At 43.5% G+C, this 27,601-nt stretch overlaps 1 protein-coding gene across 3 annotated transcripts in view; it reads right to left on the bottom strand.

The window, feature by feature from the left end:
- Nucleotides 1-27,601, bottom strand: part of grik2 (glutamate receptor, ionotropic, kainate 2) — a 336,418-nt gene that overhangs the window by 42,844 nt on the left and 265,973 nt on the right. For all 3 annotated transcript variants that reach the window (XM_085290496.1, XM_085290498.1, XM_085290497.1), the window contains exon 15: nt 1,556-1,781. In XM_085290496.1, the coding sequence (XP_085146622.1) occupies nt 1,556-1,781 (226 nt within the window). The remainder of the gene's footprint in view (nt 1-1,555; nt 1,782-27,601) is intronic.

Here is a 27,601-nt window from a genome sequence, read left to right as displayed (position 1 = left end):
GATTTTATAATTTATGTGAGGTTACTGTTGCAAGATCCCTGCCATCTGTAACTGTAAAAGAACCTAGCAAGAAGTTTTCGTCTTACTGTATTTGTAGCAAATTGTGAAAATCTGCTGCTTAATCTAATAAAGTGTTTAACAATATACCCTATGTTTTCACCTCTCTATTTGTGTTGCACTGTTCTTCTGCATGCTGAAGATAGCAGGGACAATCCTGGGGCTAAGTATTCCTCCATAAGGATTACCCTCTGGCATGTGTTGCAATGTAAACTGTCAAGGTACGGTTAAGTTTGGTTTTAATGTGCAACAACAAAGCAAAGTATACCACACCTCGATATATTCATCATCTTGATTTATGAAACATCAAAGCAGAATCATCTCTTTGATCCTTCCTACTACTACATTACCAGTAGAAGTAGGCTATATTACCAGTAAATCACTAATTATGTGGTAAAGGAATGACATAAAATATGTTTAAAAGCCACTGTGAAGTCAACAAAATAACAAAAAAATAATAATCAGGATTCTGTTCAACATCAGACAATGACACCTATTATGAACTAAACATCATCTAATCCATCTAATTAAAGGGCTTACAATAATTAGGCTCTGACCTCTATCCTTCAAGTGCAGTGTCAAAGTGGAAAATCTGTATTTGCTTCCATTACAGAGCCATCAATAAAGCTTTCACAATAACTGCTTTTTTAACCTCCATAGTGTACAGCCACTTAATATACTGAGGTGCTGTTCTGCAACAAAAACATGTTCTTTGCAATTACACTTGAGTCAAAAGAGATACCTATGTTAAAGGACCTGACCTTTTATGTTAATAACCCACTTAAGGCATAAAATTTGGCATAATGGAGGACATTTCTGGACTGAAATCCATATTTCTTTGTCTGACCTTATTGATATTTTTAAAGAGAGTGTGTAAAATCTCACCACTAGAGGTCAGTAGATTGCAGACTGGAGTCAACTGAATTCTGATTTCTATGGGGGGTGCTGTAGGACAAACAACTCTGGCTGCTGTTCCTCTCTGATGTAAGCTGTCAGTCTGCTGTTTACCTCAGCTATCAATGTGTTCATGTTTATTTACTCTCAATGAGGCTTTGAAAAAAGTATATTATCGAAGGTCACTTCTATCCGTTGACAGTGATACCGAGGTGAGCTTTAAGCATATCCTGATGGGTTTTTTTCGGTGCGTTAGCTGCTGTTAAATAAGAAAAAGAACAAAAAAAAAAAATACAAATTTGCTAGCTAGTAACTGCATCTGCAGATTTTTCCCCTAATTGGAGACATCATAGTGGCTATGTTAGTCTTACATTTCATGCTGGCTCAAAGTTCTGACGTTGCCAATGAAGAGCAGAAAGGAAACACATTTCAAAGAAACAGCAACTCAAAAGGCAACTAAAACTTGATTTCAGATTTCCTAATGCATTGCAAAATAGATCGCTCTAAGTAGTTTGTAGAGTCTAGAAAAAAATACTGTATATGCAACAACCTTAAGAGCATTTGTTTCTAAGCAAAACACATCATTATAACACGTGTCACATACCCATTGGGGTCCCGACCCCATAGGCTTTTGAGTCAATGAGGCCTCCAATCTGTGTGAGGTTGCAGTTGCGCTGCGTGACAAATTCGATGGTGGTGGATTCCATGAGGAATGCGTAGTCCGAGGTGAGCACACGGTGAATGCCTTCCTCGACATTCTTCACCATCACAGAGTGCCGCCGACTGCTCATAAACTCCCACATTTTGTCATATGTTGAGATCTTGGTTTTCTGAGGAGACATAGAAGTGTAATGTGAGAAAATAATATTTAACTACTTAAACACAAAGCAATTTATAATTTAGCTAAATGTATTCATTGTAAAAGCCATGTACTGTATGTTTTGATCATCCTAAAGTTGTAACGTTAAATTTAGAGATTCATAAAGAGTTAACGTGTGTGTGTGTGAGTGACATTCATACAATCACACTTTCAAATACTGCCAATGCATGCAATCATCTACTTTCCAAATTTCATTAGGTTTAGCAGAATTTGTTTGGAGCTATAGCAGTACGTCATGCTTTCTGCCTGCCTCCGTCAATATCGCTTACGAGTGGAATATAAGTTGAAGCAGACAAGCATGCTAAACAGCAGTGTGAACAGTCTGAATTTGTATGACCATAATGTTCTTCTTTGATGCCCATAAAGCTGATAACACTTACAGGCATAAGCAGCAGCAGGGTACTCTCAGTAGCAGAGCACAGTGCCCAACTTAGTACACCTGTAATCACCATGAAAAGTCCAAGACCACATTACTGTCTGGGGAGGCAGATTTGAAGCCATTTTTGAAGCTATTTGAAAAGCAATTAAGTCACATCTTCAAGGTCCTGCCCGCCATTATTGTGTGTAATGACTTTTTGTGGCTGGTCGATATTTTAGATCAACTGGGTGATTTGTGGAGTGCCTATCAGAATCTTTTGGAGTCACTCTTGACAAATCAGGCAATTGAGCATGCAAGCTTCAGACTGCTGATAAGGCGAGAGCAGTGGCTGTGAATACACAGAGAGTCAGATAACCACCTATACTCTAAGTCAGGCAGACAGCCAAGGTATTTTTCCAAGAGCCTACGCACAGGAATTCAGAGCTGATTTCATTCAAACCATGCGCGAAGGGGTGGGAAGCACAACTAGTGCATACAATGAATAGCTGCCAAACCAAAATAGTTCAAAAGAATCCATCCAATATGTTACATCCTCATAGTTTAGAAATACTGGATCAAAATCTTATGAAATTCAAAATTACAAGTACAAGCTACTGAAATAATTTGTGCTGGCTGATCCTCTTAAGTCATCACCAGTTTAATAAAGTTTTCATCCACCTGCTTCTGCCATGATGGGAAGGCTAATGCTGTCCTCTTCTTTTATTTCTGCTAAACCCTCAGTGAAACTGATGACACTGAAGGGGCCTTATATTTGTAAATGCTTTAAAATATCCTGGTTCATCCAAATCGTTGCTGTTGAGTTAGTTAGAATTTAGAATGAGTTTTGTATGTTCTTAAATAAAGTCTTAAATTGACAGATTTTCAAAGGTTTATATATACTCATCATGGGTATAATGTCATGGTAATTCTGAGCTTTTAATGATTTCTTTAAACTGTTAAACTGTTCTGTCTGTTCTGGTTCTGTTTCTGTGTTTTGTCTTCTGTCTCTGTACTAAGCTCGTGTGTCTTATTCCTGGTGTCAATGTTAGTTATTTCCTGTTTTGTTTTGTGTGTGTCCTGTGTTTAGTTTTACTTTCTCTTGTCTCGTTAGCCAGTCTGTTCAGCTGTGTTCCCAGGCGTTTCCCATCTCCCTAATCACCTTGTGTGTATATACTGGCTTGTTTTTGTATTTTGTTGTTTCAAGGTACAGAAAGGAAATGACTAGTGTGCAAAAAATCCTTGACCAGTCCCCTAACATAAAAACTGTCAGCCATGCTGGTCACTATAGATGCATGATTAAAGAAGAATCCTCTACTTCTCCAAAGACTTCTCGTTTGTAAAATATGTTAACAGAACCGAGGGAGGAAGACGGTAGACAAGCTCCTTCATGTCACTGCTGTGGTAAATGAGTTCCTTCATAAAGCTGCTGCAGGATATCTGCTCCTCTTTGCAGCCATGGCCAGTGGGTTGAAGCTTCCTCTGCTTCCGCTTTCCAGGTTTTCTTGATCACCTCTTCTCAGTGGTCTTCAGGCCAGTGCTGTCCACACCACCCAAACCAGTGGGGTCCGAGCCATCTGAGCCAGTTGGTCCTGTTTGGCCTGAGGCCGAGGGTCCCTTGTAAGCTGAACCCAAGCCATAGGGTCTCTATCTTCTCTTCCAATTCGTTGACCACTGGCTTTGCTTTCTGAGGAGTCTCCGTCAATACCAGCCTCCAATTAATCATCTTTGCAGCAAGATAAGCCACATCTCTTCAGTTGCCCATTCCCAGGGTTCCTTCATTTTATTCATTCTTCATTCCCCTGGCCAATTCCCTGAATTTATTTTTCCTCCTGAATTGCTTCATCTCAGTTTTTGGACTCCTGGCAGACTTCCTGAATGGTTTTGCCTGCACTGGCCTCTGCCTCTAGACCTCAATACTGTACATGACTGGGCCAACCTCCTCTCTGACTGTCCTTTGGCCGGGCCAGCCACTGGTCTGTTTTCTGTTTTGTTTGGACTCTTTTTGTTTTTGTTTCTGTTTCTTCTGCATACCAAGTATGCTCGAGCAAGACACGGAATCTCAAGTTGCTCTCCGATGCATCCAGACTATCAATGCGTGTGAATTAGAAATAGAAAGCACTTAAGCATGGAAATTTGAAAGGCTTCTATAAATGGGTGAATGATGCATGTTGTGCTTTGAGTCAGGAAAATCAAGTAGAGTAGAACAGCTGTATATAAAAAAAAAAGGTAAACTAGGCCATTTTTTTTAATTAGCTCCAGGGGTTAGAAGATGAAGATTATGTAGACATACCAAGGTGAAGTCAGAAGGTTCTCTGTGATAAATGTTGCCTTCGACACTATTTTTGATGTCTCCTGTCAAGACACGTCATGTTGAGAATGGTGTGGTCTACTCCTTTAAAAGCAGCAGTACATCTCAGTCAAAGGTCCTCAAGGTAATTAAGTCTTCAAAGTTCAAATTTGGTACTGTGGGCAGTTTTATGCCCAGAATGCTATGACCATCTATAAAGGACTTTAGTTGTAAAAGGAATTATGATTTTCCCTAAAATTGTGGAGATGAATAGACGTTTTAAAATAGATCTAAATACAGAGTGAACTAAAGCATTAAACGTTTTTTAATTTAATCAGTGAGAGTACCAAAGCTTGTTGATTCAATTCAGTTTTATTTATACAGCGCCAAATCACCACAACAATCACCTCAAGGTAAACCCTACAATAATACAAAAAACCCACAAAACCCCAATAATCATTTGACCCCCTGTGAGCCAGTGTTTTGGTAACAGTGGGAAGGAAAAACTCCCTTTCCACAGCATAAATGGAACAGCCTGCAAAGAGCTGGCTGCCAGTCGGTGGTAGACTGCTGCCTACTGGGAGTCTGCACTTTTTCTTTTTGGCTTGCCTCATGGAGACATGCTTGCATAAACCAATGGATTATAACAATGGATAACATCAAACCCATATTTTAGCACCTGCTGTTGGACTGCAAGGTAAGTAAAACCTTTTTTATTCCTTAATTTATGTTTAGGACTATGTCTCTTGTAGTTATTAACTTAGGCTATCACCTTACAACACTAACAGAGCAGTTAACAGTAGTTTAGTAGCTAACAATACTTAGAGTTGTCATAAAAACTAAGTTTTTACTTTTATAAAAACTAAGGTTTTATAAAAATAAGGTTGTCATAAAATAAGCTGGCCATTATTATCGTAAATATGTATAGAGAACTAGATGAGGTAAGTTCTACTTTAAATAAGACATTAAATATATTTTATATATGTGTATATACAGTACTGTGCAAAAGTTTTAGGCAGGTGAGAAAAATGCTGTAAACAAAAAAAATGCTTTCAAAAATATGACTGTTAATCATTTATTTTTAATCAATCAACAAAATGCAGTGAATGAACAAAAGAGAAATCTAAATCAAATTAATGTTTGGTGTGACCTCCCTTTGGCTTCAAAAAAGCATCAATTCTTCCAGGTACACAGTCAGCCAAGACTACATAACTAGGCACTGCCTGGATTGATTACAAGAAGGCGTATGACTCGATGCCCCACACCTGGATCCTGGAATGCCTAGACCTATACAATACCAACAGAACCCTGAGAGCCTTCATCAGGAACTCAATGGGGATGTGGTGGACAACATGCTAGGCCAACTTCAAGCCCATAGCACAAGTCACCATCAAGTGCGGGATCTACCAAGCAGATGCTCTGTCCCCACTGCTGTTCTGCATAGGCCTGAACCCCCTCAGTGAGATCATTAACAAGACTGGCTACTAATGTTCCCTCTAATTTTTCACGTGTCTGAGCAACACACAAACTCCCTGAGCGTCCCTTTGACCACCGTGAGCGACATCAGACGTGTGCGCTGTGGTCACGCCGGCATCTCATCCATCCAAGTTACATGATTTATTAAAATAATCGAATTACAGCCTTTACATTTATGTTAGACTACTTTTAATTAACTGCTTTAGTCCACTTACAATAAAAATTAATAAATAAATCTTGTTCATGAGCTGTGTAGCATGTTAACACTATTGGAAGTAAACATAACTTGAACTCCAATTTCGAAAAACAAAACTTACTTTTTTTTATTATTTTTTATAAAGCTCTGACTTGTATTATGAGTCTGTGGTCTGGGAGAGAGTCTGTAACTCTCTGTCTGCAAACTACAATATTTAATGACCAATGTTGGGCAATTAATTATATAGTTACTTCTTCAAAAAAGTAACTGACTTTGGCAAACAACAAAGTTTTTTGCAGCTATTTTTTTAAATGCAGCCAAGGCGTTTTTTTAAATAAACATTTCAAACTATTTACAGAACAATCAGCTGTTCTGCATCAAATCTGATGCCACACAAATTATTTGTGCCACTCCAAAAAATAATTTGTGTCCACTATGAGATGAAGGAGAACAACAGCCTGATACCTGCAGGCCTGACAGCAGCAGATGTATCACTGCTGTAACACCTGTAACACTCAGCAGTCGCCTCATTGTTCTGACACACACAACAAAACTACTGACTCAATTAACTACTGATTTTATCTACTGTTCTGATTTTATCTGTTTTGATTTATATACTGTTTTGTTTGTTTGTTTGTTTGTTTGTTTGTTTGTTTGTTTGCTTGCTTGCTTGTTTTAATCAATTTTAAATCATGCTTTTTATTTGTTTTTGTTTCTAATGTCTCTGTAAAGCACTTTGAATCACCTTGTTGTTGAATTGTGCTATACAAATAAACTTGCCTTGCCTTACACTACACACTGCCTACACAAGATTTGCGCTGAACGTCTCAAATCTCTCACATCTCAAAACACCGCCGTCACTCCTAAAACTTCCCCCCGTTTCTTAACAACAAGATGCCACTTTGCCAAATCATTTTTTGATTGGTCGACACGGTACTTTTTTGGACCAATAGGAAAGGTGGGGGGGGGGGGGGGTTGTTTTTGCTCACAGGCTTTCGAGCCTTTTTTCTTATAAAACGGCGTTTTACCGTTTCTTCCCGCAGTAAATATAAACAACGGCAGTATTCAGGAAGAAAACCAAGCATTGCAGATATTTTTATCATAACTCTGGTTTTACGTGGCCGATCAACACAATTTAAAAACTGGTATAAAGTCCACACTTTGTCCGTCAGTTGTTCCGTCTGTCCTGCTCACATCTCCAATGGTTGTACACGTTGTCATTAACGTAGCTTCACTCCTCATCAGCTACGCTGCTTTGCTAGCTAAAATACTGGTATCAGCACATAAGGACGCTGTCATAGCCTGTCAACCACGTTGATTGGCTGCGTATGGCCTGTAAATGGCCTGTATTTATATAGCGCTTTACTAGTCCCTAAGGACCCCAAAGCGCTTTACATATCCAGTCATTCACCCATTCACACACACATTCACACACTGGTGATGGCAGCTACATTGTAGCCACAGCCACCCTGGGGCGCACTGACAGAGGCGAGGCTGCCGGACACTGGCGCCACCGGGCCCTCTGACCACCACCAGTAGGCAGCGGGTGAAGTGTCTTGCCCAAGGACACAACGACCGAGACTGTCCAAGCCGGAGACTGTCCTCGAACCGGCAACCTTCCGATTACAAGGCGAACTCCCAACTCTTGAGCCACGATCACCCCATATATATACGCATCGGCTTAACTATGGGATAAGGAGGCATCGTTCTAATCCCATATGGGAGCAGCCAGTCACTTACTGACTAACACTGCAAAACATCATTGTTGAAGTATTAATTTTAATTTCAATTCAGGTTAGTTTTTTTTTTTGTGCGCCACGCAGATTTTCTGTGCGCAGAGACCGTGCCAACAGAACAGTGCGCAATTTCGCACATGCGCAGCTTAGAGGGAACATTGCTGGCTATGGATACCGACTACGGAGTGGAGCAGTTGTCAGCCACCTCCTGTACATGAATGACATCGAGCTGTTTGCCAAGAGTGAATGAGACATCGATTCACTGATCCACTACAGCAACGATATCGGAATGTCATTCGGACTGAATAAATGTAGTCAGATGATAACAAAGAGCGGGAACATAGTCAGAACTGTGGGGCTCAAACTACCAGAAGGCAACATCACAGACATAGAGGACAGTTACAAGTACCTGGGGATCCCGCAGGCAAACCACGAAGAGGTCGCTAGGAAAGTTGCAACCACCAAGTACCGGCAGAGGGTCAGGCACGTCCTGAGGAGTCAGCTGAACGGTAAGAACAAGATCCGGGCTTTCAACACCTGTGCCCTGCCCGTGATCAGGTACCCTGCTGGGGTAATAAGCTGGCCAAAGGAGGAGATAGAAGCCACTGACATCGAGACCAGGAAGCTCCTGACCATGCATGGAAGGTTTCACCCCAAGTCCACTACCCTAAGGCTGTACGCTAAGCGGAAGGACGGAGGCCGGGGACCAGTGAGTGTCAGCACCATGGTCCAGGATGAGACAACGAACATCCACGAATACATCAGGAAGATGACCAAACGCGACCATATGCTCAGTGAATACCTCAGGCAGCAGAAACCCAAGAAAGAGGAAGAAGGACAGGCCCCTGCACGGTATGTACCACCGGCAGATAGAGGAGGTGGCTGATATCCAGAAATCCTACCAGTGGCTGGACAAAGCTGGACTGAAAGACAGCACAGAGGCACTAATCATGGCAGCACAGGAACAAGCTCTGAGATCCATAGAGGCTGGGGTCTATCACACCAGGCATACATGGAGCGCCATAACCAAGTGGTCGGCATAGTGTACAGGAACATCTGTGCCGAGTATAACCTGGAAGTCCCGAGGTCAAAATGGGAGACGCCCCCAAGGGTGATGGAGAATGACCGAGCTAAGATCCTGTGGGACTTCCAGATACAGACGGACAAATGGTGGTGGCTAACCAACCGGACATAGTGGTGGTAGACAAACAGAAGAAGACGGCCGTAGTGATCGATGTAGCGGTTCCCAATGACAGCAACATCAGGAAGAAGGAACACGAGAAGCTGGAGAAATACCAAGGGCTCAGAGAAGAGCTCAAGAAGATGTGGAGGGTGAAGGTAACAGTGGTCCCCGTGGTAATCGGAGCACTAGGTGCGGTGACTCCCAAGCTAGGCGAGTGGCTCCAGCAAATCCCAAGAACAACTAAGATTTCTGTCCAGAACAGCGCAGTCCTAGGAACAGCTAAGATACTGCGCAGGACCCTCAAGCTCCCAGGCCTCTGGTAGAGGACCCGAGCTTGAAGCATAGACCGCCCACAGGCGCAAGAGGAGAATTTTATATAGATATATATGTCTGTGACGGTTCTCAGTCATCCAGGTCATCGTAGTCAAAGGAGCTTGCAAAGAAAGGCGTCTGGACTTCTTTAAGTTGCTTGAAGACGTTTCACCTCTCATCCGAGAAGCTTCTTCAGTTCTAAGGTCAAATGGTGGAGAGTCCCAGATATAAACCTAGTGGGAGTGACCCTCCACAGAGGGACAAAAGGACCCCCTGATGATCCTCTAATCGCCTGAGCCAAGGTGGGAAACTGGGCGTGGGTCCCAATCAGCCAGGGTTTCAGGTGAGTTCATTGTGAAACCTGGCCCCACCCTATCATGTGATTTCCTGAGGTCAGATGGCCCAGGATGTGAGTGGGCGTTAAGGCGTCTGGGGAGGGAACTCAAAACTGGATTATAGATGGCAGAGAGTTGGTGTCGTAAACCCCTGCCTCTGTTCAAAGATGGTCGCTCACAGTGGACATAGATGGCTTCTTTCACTCCTCTTTCAAACCATCTGTCCTCTCTGTCCAAAATGTGAACATTGGCATCCTCGAAAGAGTGTCCTTTATCCTTAAGATGCAGATGGACTGCTGAGTCTTGTCCTGTGGAGGTGGCTCTTCTGTGTTGTGCCATGCGCTTGTGAAGTGGCTGTTTGGTCTCTCCAATGTAGAGGTCTGAGCATTCCTCGCTGCACTGTACAGCATACACCACATTGTTAAGTTTGTGTTTTGGCGTTTTGTCTTTCGGGTGAACCAGTTTTTGTCTGAGCGTGTTGCTGGGTCTGAAATGCACCGGGATGTCATGCTTGGAGAAAACTCTCCTGAGTTTCTCTGATACACCGGCTACATAGGGGATGACAATGTTGTTGCGTCTGTCCTTCTTATACTCCCTCGCTGGTGTCTGGTCTTCTTTTCTGTGCCTCTTTGCTGACTTTAAGAACGCCCATTTAGGATAGCCGCACGTTTTGAGTGCTTCCTTTACATTTGTGTGTTCCTTATTTTTTCCTTCAGGCTTAGAGGGAACATGTTCTGCCCGGTGGTGTAGGGTCCTGATTACTCCAAGTTTGTGTTCCAGAGGGTGATGGGAGTCAAAGAGGAGGTACTGGTCCGTGTGTGTGGGCTTCCGGTAAACTTCGATGTTGAGGTTGCCGTTCTCTTCAATGTGCACAGCGCAGTCCAGGAAAGGCAGACAGTTGTCCTTTGTGTCTTCCCTGATGAACTTGATGTTTTTATCCACAGCGTTAATGTGCGCAGTGAAGGATTCCACTTCTTGTGTCTTGATGTTGACCCAGGTGTCGTCCACATATCTGTACCAGTGGCTGGGTACTCTTCCTTTGAAAGAGCCAAGAGCCTTCCTTTCCACTTCCTCCATGTAAAGGTTGGCTACAATAGGTGACACGGGGGAGCCCATGGCACAGCCATGTTTTTGTCTGTAAAAGCCTTCGTTGTACTTGAAATATGTAGTGGTGAGGCAGAGGTCTAACAGTGTGCAGATCTGATCGGGTGTGAAGTTGGTCCTGTCCTCCAAGGAGCTGTCTTCTTGTAGTCGTTTTCTGACAGTCTCCACGGCCTCCGTGGTGGGTATGCAAGTGAAGAGAGAGACTACATCAAAGGACACCATGGTTTCATCTGGATCCAGGGTAAGTTTCTGGACCTTGTCGGTGAAGTCGGTGGAGTTCTTGATGTGGTGTGGGGTGTTCCCCACGAGAGGCGCAAGGATGGTAGCAAGGTGTTTAGCAATGTTGTAAGTGGCTGAGTTTATGCTACTGACTATGGGTCTGAGTGGGACAGCTTCCTTGTGGATCTTAGGAAGTCCATAGATGCAGGGTATGGCATCCCCTGGGTAAAGGCGGTGATATTTAAGGCGGTCAATAATTTTGTCCTTTTCAAAGTCTTGAAGGCAAGCTATAACTTTCTTTTTGTAGCTGCTTGTGGGGTCTCGCTTTAGGGCTTCGTAGGTATTGTTGTCACTGAGGAGAGTAGTGATCTTTGTATGGTAATCTGTAGTGTTTAGGACCACGGTGCATCTTCCCTTATCAGCTTGTAAAACAGTGATGTTGTGGTCTTTGCTCAGGGAAGCGACGGCCTTCTTTTCCTGTATTGTGAGGTTGGATGGAGGGACTTTGGCACTGGAGAGGGTGGCTGAGACTTTCATCCTGATTTGCTCTGCTTCTGTCTGTGATAATTTATTAATCCGTATGGCAGATTCTTTCAAATTCAAATTTTATTTGTCACGCACACACAACCATACACAGTATGACATTCTGTGGCTGTGATGAGGTCCACTATGGGCAACTGTTGTGGAGAAATGGCAAAATTGAGTCCTTTGGCTAATACTCTCTTTTCAGGTTCAGTGGGAATCCTGTCTGAAAAGTTCTTTACCCATTTCTCCTGACTGGCATCAGGTGTGTTTTCTTCTCTGGGTTGTGTAGGTTCAGACTGAGGAGTGTGTGTTTTTGAAAGCAAGGTGTGGAATTTCCTGCGTTGTCTTTCTTTTCCTTTAGAGTGTTGGGCCCGCTGAGCTTTGTCCACAAACTTGTAAACCTCTTCTAAGATTGGAGAGGGTAGAAGGATTTCCAGTTCCTGCAGGGTCTGGCTGATCTTGATCTGGAGGGCATCTATGGTGAAATGGACCTGTCTTATCCTTTCACTTAAAATGTGATTTTGTGCTCTCTGTAGAATCAAGTCTGCTCTGTATCCCCTGACAGTGAATCCAAGGCGCAGGCTCTTAGGAACAACTCTGCTTTGTCTACATCTTAGGTTGAAACGGAGATGGTTCCTATAATCCGCTAGTTTCTTTGATTCCCTTTCATACTCCCGTACCAGTTGAAGGGTGTTCCTCCCAAAATGTACGGCAATATGTCTGTGAAGGTTCTCAGTCATCCAGGTCATCGTAGTCAAAGGAGCTTGCAAAGAAAAGCGTCTGGACTTCTTTAAGTTGCTTGAAGACGTTTCACCTCTCATCCGAGAAGCTTCTTCAGTTCTAAGGTCAAATGGTGGAGAGTCCCAGATATAAACCTAGTGGGAGTGACCCCCCACAAATTTCACAGCTTGCTTTCAAAAACACACACTCCTCATCCTGAACCTACACAACCCAGAGAAGAAAACACACCTGATGCCAGTCAGGAGAAATGGGTAAAGAACTTTTCAGACAGGATTCCCACTGAATCTGAAAAGAGAGTATTAGCCAAAGGACTCAATTTTGCCATTTCTCCACAACAGTTGCCCATAGTGGACCTCATCACAGCCACAGAATCTGCCATACGGATTAATAAATTATCACAGACAGAAGCAGAGCAAATCAGGATGAAAGTCTCAGCCACGCTCTCCAGTGCCAAAGTCCCTCCATCCAACCTCACAATACAGGAAAAGAAGGCCGTCGCTTCCCTGAGCAAAGACCACAACATCACTGTTTTACCAGCTGATAAGGGAAGATGCACCATGGTCCTAAACACTACAGATTACCATACAAAGATCACTACTCTCCTCAGTGACAACAATACCTACGAAGCCCTAAAGCGAGACCCCACAAGCAGCTACAAAAAGAAAGTTATAGCTTGCCTTCAAGACTTTGAAAAGGACAAAATTATTGACCGCCTTACATATCACCGCCTTTACCCAGGGGATGCCATACCCTGCATTTACGGACTTCCTAAAATCCACAAGGAAGCTGTCCCACTCAGACCCATAGTCAGTAGCATAAACTCAGCCACTTACAACATTGCTAAACACCTTGCTACCATCCTTGCTCCTCTCGTGGGGAACACCCCACACCACATCAAGAACTCCACCGACTTCACCGACAAGGTCCAGAAACTTACCCTGGATCCAGATGAAACCATGGTGTCCTTTGATGTAGTCTCTCTCTTCACTTGCATACCCACCACGGAGGCCGTGGAGACTGTCAGAAAACGACTACAAGAAGACAGCTCCTTGGAGGACAGGACCAACTTCACACCCGATCAGATCTGCACACTGTTAGACCTCTGCCTCACCACTACATATTTCAAGTACAACGAAGGCTTCTACAGACAAAACCATGGCTGTGCCATGGGCTCCCCCGTGTCACCTATTGTAGCAACCTTTACATGGAGGAAGTGGAAAGGAAGGCTCTTGGCTCTTTCAAAGGAAGAGTAACCAGCCACTGGTACAGATATGTGGACGACACCTGGGTCAAAATCAAGACACAAGAAGTGGAATCCTTCACTGCGCACATTAACGCTGTGGATAAAAACATCAAGTTCACCAGGGAAGACACAAAGGACAACTGTCTGCCTTTCCTGGACTGCGCTGTGCACATTGAAGAGAACAGCAAACTCAACATCGAAGTTTACCGGAAGCCCACACACACGGACCAGTACCTCCTCTTTGACTCCCATCACCCTCTGGAACACAAACTTGGAGTAATCAGGACCCTACACCACCGGGCAGAACATGTTCCCTCTAAGCCTGAAGGAAAAAATAAGGAACACACAAATGTAAAGGAAGCACTCAAAACGTGCGGCTATCCTAAATGGGCGTTCTTAAAGTCAGCAAAGAGGCACAGAAAAGAAGACCAGACACCAGCGAGGGAGGATAAGAAGGACAGACGCAACAACATTGTCATCCCCTATGTAGCCGGTGTATCAGAGAAACTCAGGAGAGTTTTCTCCAAGCATGACATCCCAGTGTATTTCAGACCCAGCAACACGCTCAGACAGAAACTGGTTCACCCGAAAGACAAAACGCCAAAACACAAACTTAACAATGTGGTGTATGCTGTACAGTGCAGCGAGGAATGCTCAGACCTCTACATTGGAGAGACCAAACAGCCACTTAACAAGCGCATGGCACAGAAGAGCCACCTCCACAGGACAAGACTCAGCTGTCCATCTGCATCTTAAGGATAAAGGACACTCTTTCGAGGGTGCCAATGTTCACATTTTGGACAGAGAGGACAGATGGTTTGAAAGAGGAGTGAAAGAAGCCATCTATGTCCACTGTGAGCGACCATCTTTGAACAGAGGCGGGGGTTTACGACACCAACTCTCTGCCATCTATAATCCAGTTTTGAGATCCTTTCCAGACGCCTTAACGCCCACTCACATGCTGGGCCATCTGACCTCAGGAATTTGCATGATAAGGTGGGGCCAGGTTTCACAATGAACTCACCCGAAACCCTGGCTGATTGGGACCCACGCCCAGTTTCCCACCTTGGCTCAGGCGATTAGAGGATCATCAGGGGGTCCTTTTGTCCCTCTGTGGGGGGTCACTCCCACTAGGTTTATATCTGGGACTCTCCACCATTTGACCTTAGAACTGAAGAAGCTTCTCGAATGAGAGGTGAAACGTCTTCAAGCAACTTAAAGAAGTCCAGACGCTTTTCTTTGCAAGCTCCTTTGAATATAGACATATATGGACGGCGTCAATGCATTTGCGCGGTTAGCTCATTAACGCGTTGATGCGGTCCAGCCCCACGCACAGGGCAATCCGCAGTAACAGGTTAATGGAGATTTGCCTCGTTAATGTAGTTATGGTGTTAATGTCATTTTAACTAGATTAACGCTGACAGCACTAAGATATATATAAAAGCTCTGAGGTGTAAACGGGTGTGATTGTGAGCCACACCCATTTTCACACCGTGGCTCAGGTGATTAGGCAGAGGAACAATCAGGGGTCCAGGACCCTCTTTGGGACACTTCCAATAGGGCTTGAAAACCTGGAACTCTCCACCAATTGCTCTTAGAATTGAAGAAGCTTCTCGGATGAGAGGTGAAACATTTTCAAGAAACTTTACTTTCCAAACTCATTAGAGATATTTCTAGATAATGAGCACACTTTTTCAAGTTAGCTTTAATAGGTTATTAATGTGTATATAATGTCTCCAAAAGTTGATGCTGTTCATCTGGACATAGCTTTTTGTGGGAGAAACGTTTCGTCACTCATCCAAGTGACTTCTTCAGTCTCAGCTGACTGCATGTTTCCCTAATCAACTTTTGGAGATTTACTTACCTGGATGATTGAGCATGCATCAAGATGAAGATGTATATAATGTGTTTATAAAGTTGATTTCACTATAGTGAATCCACTGCCATGTTTATGTTCATGGCGTTTTGGCCACATCTCTCTTTAAAGTGAGAATTTTATGGTCAGAGAGACTTTACCTTGGATACATAAAGGATTCTCGAAATAGAAATGAAATTGTTGTTGGAGTTTTTGAAGGAGGGTTTAAACATAGACTGTTTTGGTTTGTTTTTTGTACAGTGTGTAGTGTTTTTACCAAATGATCATAAACATAAGGAAGGTGGAAAAAACACAATTTGTTTCTTTTCTCTTTTTTCCTCTCTTCTATAAATTGGCTTACTCCTTTCTCAGCTCTCATGTGAATGAGCTTTATCTACTTGATTAATTCACCATGGTTGCATGAGCTGTTCCTCCCATCTGTTGTAATACTAATGCAAAATAATTCAGACATGTATAGCCTGGGGACAAGAAGATCTGTGACACATCCATGTAAAAAGCCACTGTCAAAAGCAGTATTACCTTTAATAAGATGTAATTTTATTACCTAACAAGGTGTGTGTTTACTTATTAAATCATTTAAAGGTGTTGTAGCAACAGGCCATAGGGAATGCCTATGACTCGAAGAAGAGAGACGTATCACTGCTTCGAATAATATCCTGCAAAGACACTAACATAATAAACCACCATTAGATATATGTTTTGCAGAAGACAATAGTTAACCAACTAAAGTAGTTTGAACCAAGAAAAGGCAAACAAAAAACAGACAAACTGTGATTGGGAAGCTTGCACGTCTGAGAGTGCGGTCTATTGAATTGACTGAGGCTGATGATAAGTCTTACCAAAGCGTTCCATTCCAGTCATGCATTTTAAACATCTCACACTGAATGTGTGGATAGAATATGTTTTCTCTGAGAGACTTCCAGTGCAGTGATGGAGGTAGCTGCGTGAAACTTCTGCTCCCGGCCCGTTTTATGTCAAAGCCTCTGAAATTCCAAATATTAACAAGATAAACAGCTGAAAGTGAATAACTAGGAAGGGGCTATGGTGAAGGATAAATGCTGCAAGACGAAAACCAAGAAACGAGTCGAAACTACGACAGTGATGGATACTGATGAAAGTGAAGTCAACGAGGAGGGCGACATTTTGGCTAGTGCTGAGGCCACTGCTAGCAGAAATGCCGAAAGGAATTAGGGCGACAGGGTTGATCTGAGAGCGATACTAATGGAAATTAAGGACTTCAGAAAAGAAAACACGCAACAGTTTGAAGAAGTCAAGGCCGAAATATGCAAAACCAACATAAGACTCGAGGAAGCGGAGGGACGTATCGTGGACACGGAGGAACGGGTTGAAATGGTGGAGGACGTGGTATTTAGCTACTTAAACTACAATCCAAGCTTGCGTCTCAGTTCGCCGATCAAGAAGTGCGCTCCCGCCGAAATAATGTCAGGATATATGGAGTAGTGGAGAACAAAGAGAAAAGTGCGCCCACTATGATAGACTTTGTTGAAAATCTTCTGAGGGAGAACCTGAAACTCCCCTCGACTTTGAACTTAGACACTGAGTGAGCACATCGTGCCCTTGCTGCGTCCCCAGCACCCCCCCCCCCCCCCCCCCCCCAGATGGTACCCCGCCTCGGTCCATCATTGTTCACTTTTTGAGTTACAAGACTAAGGAGGAAATACTCAAAAAGGCATGGCAAATGAAGGGATTTCAGTGGAAAGGTAAACAGATTAATATGGACCAAGACTACGCTCCCGACGTCCTCAAACAGAGAAAGGCATACACAGAAGCTAAGATGGACAACAGGAGACTCTGACAGCGCTGAACAGCTCCTTCAGTGGCTGCGGCACCCACGGTGTGGGACGGAGAGATTTCATAGGTCTTTCCTCCCCACGGCTGTCAGACTCCACAACAAAGACTCCAACTGATCAACACACACATCCACACATGTGCATTAAAACTAAGTGCAATACTCTTTTTCTGACAAAGTTGTATTTTTACTCAGTTGTATAAAGCATTTGCATTCTATTTTTATCCTATTGTATATTTTATTCTACTGTATATAGTATTTTATTTTATTCTATTCTGTACAGTTGTGTACAGTATTTTATTCTTATTGTATTCTAATTTTTGCTATATAACTTTTGCACTGTCCACTTCCTGCTGTGACAAAACAAATTTCCCACGTGTGGGACTAATAAAGGTTATCTTATTTTATCTTATCTTTTGAGAACCCTAAAACAGTGAGGGATACGCCTCCAGACACCGTTTCCTGCTAAACTTTGAGCATTCTACCTGGATCGAACAGCATTCTACAATACCGCTGAAGAGGCGACGAAGGACATGTTCGACAGGGGCCTCCCAATAGCGATCTACAAGCCCCCAGAGTCGCCGTTGGCACAGATCAAGAAACTGACACGGCCCACGAAAGGGAACAAGAGAGAAAAGCGATCCACACTGAAGCGCCCGAGTCAAATGGACTCTGTGTCAGTCAAGGAGAGACTGCAACTGTATAGAAGGGACCCGCAATAAATGCATCACTATTACAAGTAAGATGTCGACGCATATTAACCAGCTACAGGTAAAATAACTTATCCTTTCCGAATTGCCTGCTTTTTATTTATTTTAATTATTCCTTTTGTAAACTCTGCTGACTTCGGGCAAAAAGAGACAATATAATGATAAGGGAAGCGAAATGCACAATATTTAGAGCTACCGCCTTGTTGTAATTAAGAGGCTGGGAGTACTGCCTCATGCAGGGTGGGAGAATTGCACAAGGACGTCTTCCAATCAGGGGGCCCACTCTAGAGTGGGTGGCGGTCCCCTTTAAGGACTTATTACACCAGATCTTACAGGGTTTCCTTATTTATTTTTCCCCCCTTTCTTGTCAAATTTTCATCATTGGTTCTATTGTTATCCTGTTAGCTGTGGTTCTGTGCAGCACTGTTCAGACAATGTGGCATTCCTAGGCTTATTTCGACAATAATGTTCCACCTTAAAAATGGAAAACACTGTTAATATCATCTCCTTTAATGGAATAGTTAGCCCACAAAAAAGAGCCAAGATACTGTCTAAACTAGCCCTACTACAGGAAACGCTCTTGTCAGACCAAGAACACAAAAAAACTGGAGTGAGGCTTTAATAAACATGTTTATTCATCATCATATAAGTCCGGACACCGCAGAGGAGTTGCAATATTGGTATCACAACAGACTTGTTTTGAATTTTTATCTGACAAAAGAGATAGGGAGGGCTGATATGTACTGGTAAAAGGGAGAATTGACAGTTTTCTGGTGACAATTCTTAATATATACGCTCCCCCTGGGAGCGACCGGAGTTTCTATAAGCACATGTTTGAGCTGATGGCATCTGAAACACAAGGAATGCTGATATGTGGAGGGGACATGAATATCCCAGCCCATACTAAATAATGAGGACCAGATTGAAAATTTCTCTAAAAGTTCTCTAAACCTCCCGAAGGTCTCAGAACAGGAGAACAGCATGTTAACTAAAGAAATTATGGATAAAGAAATCAGTGTTGCAATTGCAAGACTAAAGCCGCACAAGACCCCTGGCATGGATGGTTTCACTGGTGAATGGTATAAGACCTACAAGGAGGAATTAACTCCTAGGCTGAAGGCAGTGTGCAACTGGGTCCTTAAAGGAGGGGAGGTCCCTCACCATCATGTCTGTTGTTCCTAAGGAAGGAAAAGATAAATTGAACTGTGGGCACTATTACCAATATCAGTATTAAACCTGGATTATAAAGCATACACATCCATAATAGCCAAACGACTTAATAATGTTATACCCAAACGTATTAATCTGGATCAAACCGGGTTTATCCGTCAGAGGCAGACCCAAGACAGTATTAGAAGGACTCTCCACGTCATATATCACTTTAAAAGGAATAATCTAGAGGCAATGCTGATGGGTTTAGATGCTGAAAAAGCATTTGACTCAGTAAGATGGTCATTTCTCTATAAAGTTCTAGATAAGTTTGGATTTCATCAGATAGTCACTGAGACAATTCAAACAATTTACAACAAACCAACAGCAAAAATTCAAATAAACAGCAGCCTATCAAAACCATTTATCTTTGAAAGATTATGCCGACAGGGTTGCCCACTATCTCCGATCCTATTTGCTTTGTTCATCGATCCCCTTAGTCAATATATAAGACAAAATAACCAAGTTAAAGTGATCAATGTCCAGGGAGATTATCAGAAGCGCTCTCTTTTTGCCGATGACATTTTAATCTACCTAGGCCACAGAGTGAATCTCTACCCAGAACAATGACAATATTAGAGGAATTTGGGTCATTATCAGGCAAGTTATGACCTTCAACTTCCAACCTGGGGTTGAACTTAAAAAGAAGTGCAATCTCAAATGGGGCAAAGACTCCATAAAATATCTTGGGATGATATTATGCAGAGACGATAAAATGCTTTTTGAACTACGGCCCATTAAACACAAAAAATGAAGTCGGATTTAATGAGGTGAAGCCTCATTCCAACTTTGGGCCTAATTAACAGGATAGTATCAATGAAGATTAGCATTCTATCACGCCTGCTTTATCTTTTCCAAACTCGCCCCATTGAAATCCCAAAACAACAATTCGTGGAATGGGACAAGATAGTTTCCCACTATTTATGGTTGGGGAAAAAAACAGGGTAAGATACAGTACACTACAATTACCAAAGGACAAGGGCGGTCTATCTTTACCATGTCTGAAGGACTATTATTATTCTGCCCAGCCATTAGTTTGTTTATGTGATTCTTTGTTTAAATCTCAGTGGAAAGACATAGAAGAACGAGCTACTCATGGCCAACCAATCCAAGCTATGATAGCGGATGGTAAACTAAAGTCGCATTTGAAAGATCCTGATAATCCCTGGATAAAATCAACTTTTAAGATCTGGAAGGACGTGTGCAGAGAGAACAAGCTAAACAAGGCAGAATTGATGCAAAGACGGTGTGCTTTTGATACAGGGTTCCCACCCAACCAGGGTGACATAAGATTTCGAGAATGAAAATTGAAAGGCCTTATTTCTTATTTGACATTCAATCATGAGGGGGAACTACCAGATTTTCAGAGGCAACACAGGTTTAAACAATTAAGATTCCTTTAGATACTTACAGATAAGAAACAGACTTTAGGAAATTGTAGGGCCCAGTTGGGAAAAGGGAAACAGAATTCTAAATACATTTCAAATGGCTTATAACGTTAACACTGTGGTTCGGAAGGTTGTTGTAAAGCTCTATCAAAGATTTCAAGAAAATAAATCTACCAGTACTTTGTATGTTTAAAAGAATGGGAGAAAGAAACAAGCTCAATGATGGAGGACAAAGGTTGGGACCTGTTATGTAAAGTGCAATGGGAAACAACCTGCTCATCCAATTGGAGAGAGTTCGGCTGGAAAAATATAATTTGTTTCTTTCTTACCCCAGACCAACAAAGCCATCAAAATGTAAGTTCAGCCTGCTGGAGATTATGTGGCAATCAAAGGCAAATCACTACCATTTATTCTGGTCCTTCCCCAAAGTTAATTCATTCTGGCAAGATATTCATAAATGCTTGGAAAAGATTGTAAGTGCCCAACTCCCCTTTGATTTCTTACATATGTACTTAGGCCAGGAACCCCTAAATATAACCACTCCAGCAGATAAATGCCTACTGAGAATTATTACAATGTCAGCTAAGAAAACATTGACTAGGCATTGGCTGCAACCAAACGTACCGGGAATACAAGAACTTTACAATACTGTGTACCAAATATTCGTAATGGAGAGGCTTACTATGTCTTTGCGGCTTCAAAGAGACAGATTGGAGGCGCCTGTAGCTCAGGCAGTAGAGCAGGTCATCTACTGATTGGAAGGATGGTGGTTCGATTCCTGACTTCCCCTAGTCTGCATGCCAAATATCCTTGGGCAAGATACTAGCTTTTTGATGCATCCATCGAAGTATGACTGTGTGTGAACGTTAGTTAGAGAATGTGCTTGTGCAAATGGGTGAATGAACAAGTTGTGTAAAGTGCTTTGAGTGCTCAGAAGAGTAGAAAAGTGCCATATAAGAACCAGTCCATTTACCATTACAGATTCAACAAACTCTGGTCCAGATGGACCCAGTACATTAAAGAGCTAAGAAGTGATTTTTTTAAAAATGACTCTCCTTACCTAGGTAAGCAACTATAAGGTGGACATCACACCAAGATTGGATCAACTGCCTGCACTTGTCCAGCTGGGTGTGTGTTTGTTTGTTTGTTTTTTGATGATTTTTTTTGTTTGCTTCTTCTTTGGTGCTATTGTTTGTTGGTTTTGATTGTTTGTTTGTTTCTTTCCCTATTATGAAAATGTTGTCCAGATATATATATTCCAAATAAACACTCTATATACAGGGGGAGGGTGGGGGAGAAAAACAACTGGGAACTATTGCTTACATCTGACTACAGTTTTGAGAAATTGAAATTCTGTTGGATATATTGACTGACAATGTATATGGCTATTTGATCTTTGTCCCCGTGTTTGTTGTAAAGTTCCTAATGTTAATTCTTTGTACAAGATCACCAATAAAAACTACAAATATAAAAAAAGGAATATGTTTTCTCAGTGGATAACAATAGCCTTTTGCAACTGCGTGTACTTAATGCTCAAGGAGAATAAAAGCAAGGCTTCAAGGTTCACAAAAAGGAGTAGAGCTCAAATGGTGTCAGAATAGGACTTTATCACATGTGATCCTGGTAATAACCCAAACCCTAGGAATTTAAACAAGTAGCATCTCTAAACTACTTATCATGTAGGGCAACAAGGCCGAACTCTAGGGTAAGACATCAGCATTTCCCAGAGGATGAAGGGAACATCCTATTTAATGACACCGGTCTCCACCTTAAAAGGCCGGCAATGTTCTGTTCCACAAAGAGATTCTCAACCTAACTACTTGTTTGTTTCTTTGGAGGAAAAGAGCCTAAACATACCTTAAAGGTGTGAGTCTAAATATCATGATACCTTTATAGAATAGAATAGAATAGAATAGAATAGAATAGAATAGAATGCCTTTATTGTCACTATACAGTTGTACAATGAGATACAGAGCATCTCCTACTCAGTGTAAACATGCTGGGGGGGCACAGTTCTGCAGCGCTATGTACATATGGACAGTGTTAACAGAGGGAAAAACATATATATATATATATATATATATATATATATATATATATATATATATATATATATATTCCATATATATATACTGGAATGCCTAGAATTGTACAAGATCAATGGGACCCTAAGAGCCTTCATCAGGAACTCAATGGGGGTGTGGCGTACAACACTAGAGGCCAACTCCAAGCCCATAGCACAAGTCACCATCAAGTGCGGGATCTACCAAGGAGATGCTCTGTCCCCACTGCTGTTCTGCATAGGCCTGAACCCCCTCAGTGAGATCATTAACAAGACTGGCTACGGATACCGACTACGGAACGGAGAAGTTGTCAGCCACCTCCTGTACATGGATGACATCAAGCTGTATGCCAAGAGTGAACGAGACATCGATTCACTGATCCACACTACCAGGCTATACAGCAATGACATTGGAATGTCGTTCGGACTGGAGAAGTGTAGTCGGATGGTAACAAAGAGAGGGAAGGTAGTCAGAACTGAGGGGATTGAACTACCAGAAGGCAACATTGCAGACATAGAGGACAGTTACAAGTACTTGGGGATCCCGCAGGCGAATGGGAACCATGAAGAGGCCGCTAGAAAAGCTGCAACCACCAAGTACCTGCAGAGGGTCAGGCAAGTCCTGAGGAGTCAGCTGAATGGTAAGAACAAGATCCGGGCCATCAACACGTACGCCCTGCCCGTGATCAGGTACCCTGCTGGGGTAATAGGCTGGCCAAAGGAGGAGATAGAAGCCACTGACATAAAGACAAGAAAGCTCCTTACCATGCATGGAGGGTTTCACCCCAAGTCCAGCACCCTGAGGCTGTACGCTAAGCGGAAGGAAGGGGGCCGGGGACTGGTGAGTGTCAGCACCACAGTCCAGGATGAGACAACGAACATCCAAGAATACATTGGGAAGATGGCCCCAACTGACCGAGTGCTCAGTGAATACCTCAGGCAGCAGAAACCCAAGAAAGAGGAGGGAGACGAGGAACCATCATGGAAGGACAGGCCCCTGCACGGTATGTACCACCGGCAGATAGAGGAGGTGGCTGATATCCAGAAATCCTACCAGTGGCTGGACAAAGCTGGACTGAAAGACAGCACAGAGGCACTAATCATGGCAGCACAAGAACAAGCTCTGAGCACAAGATCCATAGAGGCTGGGGTCTATCACACCAGGCAAGACCCCAGGTGCAGGCTGTGTAAAGATGCCCCAGAGACAATCCAGCACATAACAGCAGGGTGCAAGATGCTAGCAGGCAAGACATACATGGAACGCCATAACCAAGTGGCCGGCATAGTGTACAGGAACATCTGTGCCGAGTATAACCTGGAAGTCCCGAGGTCAAAATGGGAGATGCCCCCAAGGGTGGTGGAGAATGACCGAGCTAAGATCCTGTGGGACTTCCAGATACAGACGGACAAAATGGTGGTGGCTAACCAACCGGACATAGTGGTGGTAGACAAACAGAAGAAGACGGCCGTAGTGATCGATGTAGCGGTTCCGAATGACAGCAATATCAGGAAGAAGGAACACGAGAAGCTGAAAAAATACCAAGGGCTCAGAGAAGAGCTCGAGAGGATGTGGAGGGTGAAGGTAACGGTGGTCCCCGTGGTAATCGGAGCACTAGGTGCGGTGACTCCCAAGCTAGGCGAGTGGCTCCAGCAGATCCCGGGAACAACATCGGAGATCTCTGTCCAGAAGAGCGCAGTCCTGGGAACAGCTAAGATACTGCGCAGGACCCTCAAGCTCCCAGGCCTCTGGTAGAGGACCCGAGCTTGAAGGATAAACCGCCCGCAGGGGCGTGCTGGGTGTTTTTTTTTTTTTTATATATATATATAAAATGTACAATATACAAGACGTAAGTAATATGTAATAAATAGTGTTGTGTATATACAGTTGGGTTATTGCACATAGAATTGGTATTGCACAGTGGTGGTCCATAGAGGAAGTGGGAAGTGGGGGGCTGTGTTATCTGTGCATGTGTGAGTTCAGGGTGGTTATCGCTTTGGGGAAGAAACTGTTTTTGAGTCTGTGGGTTTTTGTGTTGATGCACCTGTAGCGCTTCCCTGAGGGAAGCAGGCTGAACATGTTGAAGCCAGGGTGGGAGCTGTCCTTGATGATGTTTGCTGCTCTGGTGAGGCAGCGGGAGGAATAAATGTCCATCAGGGAGGGGAGAGGGCAGCCGATGATCTTCTGTGCTGTCTTGACCACACTCTGAAGCCTCACTCTATCTGCTTTGGTGCAGCTGCCGTACCATACCGTGATGCAGTAGGTTAGCAGGCTCTCAATGGACGAGCAGTAGAAGGTCAGCAGCAGGTTGGAGTTCAGATTGTACTTCCTGAGGACTCTCAGGAAGTGCAGCCGCTGTTGGGCCTTCTTGACGACCGGGGAGATGTTGTCTGTCCAGGAGATGTCAGCAGAGATGAGGACACCAAGGAACCGGAAGGTGTGGACCCTCTCCACACACTCCCCGTTGATGTAAAGGGGAGCCAAGTCAGTGCTGTGTCTCCTGAAGTCAACAATGAGCTCTTTGGTTTTCTTAGTGTTCAGTGCCAGGTTGTTTTCTGAACACCAGGCTGCCAGCTTCAGGACTTCCTCTCTGTAGGCTGCCTCGTCTCCCTTTGAGATGAGTCCGACTACCGTGGTGTCATCAGCAAACTTGATGATGAGATTGTTGTTGTGGGTCGAACTGCAGTCGTGGGTGTAGAGAGAATACAGGAGGGGGCTCAGCAAACAGGGAGCCGGTGCTCAGTGTGCGAGTGGAGGAGAGATGAGGGCCGAGCCTTACAGTCTGGGGCCGGTTTGTGAGAAAGTCCTTTATCCAGGCACATGTGAGAGGAGGGAGGCCAAGAGTGACCAGTTTGGTGATGAGGATGTCCGGGATGATTGTATTAAAGGCTGAGCTTTAGTCCACGAAGAGCATTCGGACGTAGCTCTGCCGCTGCTCTAGGTGACTCAGCAGCAGGTCAGGTTGTAACCGTCTTTGTGGTGGGCCTGGCACTGTGCCTGAGGGGGGGGTGTAGGCTGGGGAGAGCAGGAGGGAGAGGTGGTCGGACTGACCGAGGTGGGGGAGGGGTATGGGTCTGTATGCATGCTTGATGTCGGAGTAAACATGATCTAGAGTGTTTTCTCCTCTGGTGGGACATTTGACATGCTGATAGAACTTTGGGAGCACAGTCTTTATTTCGGCCTTATTAAAGTCACCTGCAATTATGTGAACACCGTCCAGGTGGGCCGGCTGCTGTTCGTTAATGGTGTTCAGCAGGATAGAGAGCGCCGTGTTTATGTTGGCATCGGGTGGAATGTACACAGCCGTGATGATCACTACTGTTAGCTCTCTCGGTAGAAAGAAAGGCCGGCATCTTACAGGGAGTGCAGAATTATTAGGCAAGTTGTATTTTTGAGGAATAATTTTATTATTGAACAACAACCATGTTCTCAATGAACCCAAAAAACTCATTAATATCAAAGCTGAATGTTTGTGGAAGTAGTTTTTAGTTTGTTTTTAGTTTTAGCTATTTTAGGGGGATATCTGTGTGTGCAGGTGACTATTACTGTGCATAATTATTAGGCAACTCAACAAAAAACAAATATATAGCCATGTCAATTATTTATTTTCACCAGTGAAAGCAATATAACATCTCCACATTCACAAATATACATTTCTGACATTCAAAAACAAAACAAAAACAAATCAGCGACCAATATAGCCACCTTTCTTTGCAAGGACACTCAAAAGCCTGCCATCCATGGATTCTGTCAGTGTTTTGATCTGTTCACCATCAACATTGCGTGCAGCAGCAACCACAGCCTCCCAGACACTGTTCAGAGAGGTGTACTGTTTTCCCTCCTTGTAAATCTCACATTTGATGATGGACCACAGGTTCTCAATGGGGTTCAGATCAGGTGAACAAGGAGGCCATGTCATTAGTTTTTCTTCTTTTATACCCTTTCTTGCAGCCACGCTGTGGAGTACTTGGACGCGTGTGATGGAGCATTGTCCTGCATGAAAATCATGTTTTTCTTGAAGGATGCAGACTTCTTCCTGTACCACTGCTTGAAGAAGGTGTCTTCCAGAAACTGGCAGTAGGACTGGGAGTTGAGCTTGACTCCATCCTCAACCCGAAAAGGCCTCACAAGCTCATCTTTGAGGATACCGGCCCAAACCAGTACTCCACCTCCACCTTGCTGGCGTCTGAGTCGGACTGGAGCTCTCTTGCCCTTTACCAATCCAGCCACGGGCCCATCCATCTGGCCCATCAAGACTCACTCTCATTTCATCAGTCCATAAAACCTTAGAAAAACCAGTCTTGAGATATTTCTTGGCCCAGTCTTGACGTTTCAGCTTGTGTGTCTTGTTCAGTGGTGGTCGTCTTTCAGCCTTTCTTACCTTGGCCATGTCTCTGAGTATTGCACACCTTGTGCTTTTGGGCACTCCAGTGATGTTGCAGCTCTGAAATATGGCCAAACTGGTGGCAAGTGGCATCTTGGCAGCTGCACGCTTGACTTTTCTCAGTTCATGGGCAGTTATTTTGCGCCTTGGCTTTTCCACACGCTTCTTGCGACCCTGTTGACTATTTTGAATGAAACGCTTGATTGTTCGATGATCACGCTTCAGAAGCTTTGCAATTTTGAGACTGCTGCATCCCTCTGCAAGATATCTCACTATTTTTGAGCCTGTCAAGTCCTTCTTTTGACCCATTTTGCCAAAGGAAAGGACGTTGCCTAATAATTATGCACACCTGATATAGGGTGTTGATGTCATTAGACCACACCCCTTCTCATTACAGAGTTGCACATCACCTAATATGCTTAATTGGTAGTAGGCTTTCGAGCCTATACAGCTTGGAGTAAGACAACATGCATGAAGAGGATGATGTGGACAAAATACTCATTTGCCTAATAATTCTGCACTCCCTGTATTTCTGGTAATTCCACTCCGGTGGAAACCCAGAGAAAACACGCATTAAGAGGCTCTGATGCCTGTGTCTCAATGTCATGGCCCATATCA

The sequence above is a fragment of the Mchenga conophoros genome, linkage group LG11, assembly GCF_057382185.1.
Source record: "Mchenga conophoros isolate Kocher_MC1m ecotype Shallow Benthic linkage group LG11, M_conophoros_male_GT1.1, whole genome shotgun sequence".
NCBI lineage: Eukaryota > Metazoa > Chordata > Actinopteri > Cichliformes > Cichlidae > Mchenga > Mchenga conophoros.
Note: the sequence above shows the minus strand (reverse complement) of the source record. Positions and strands in the feature narration are given on the sequence as shown.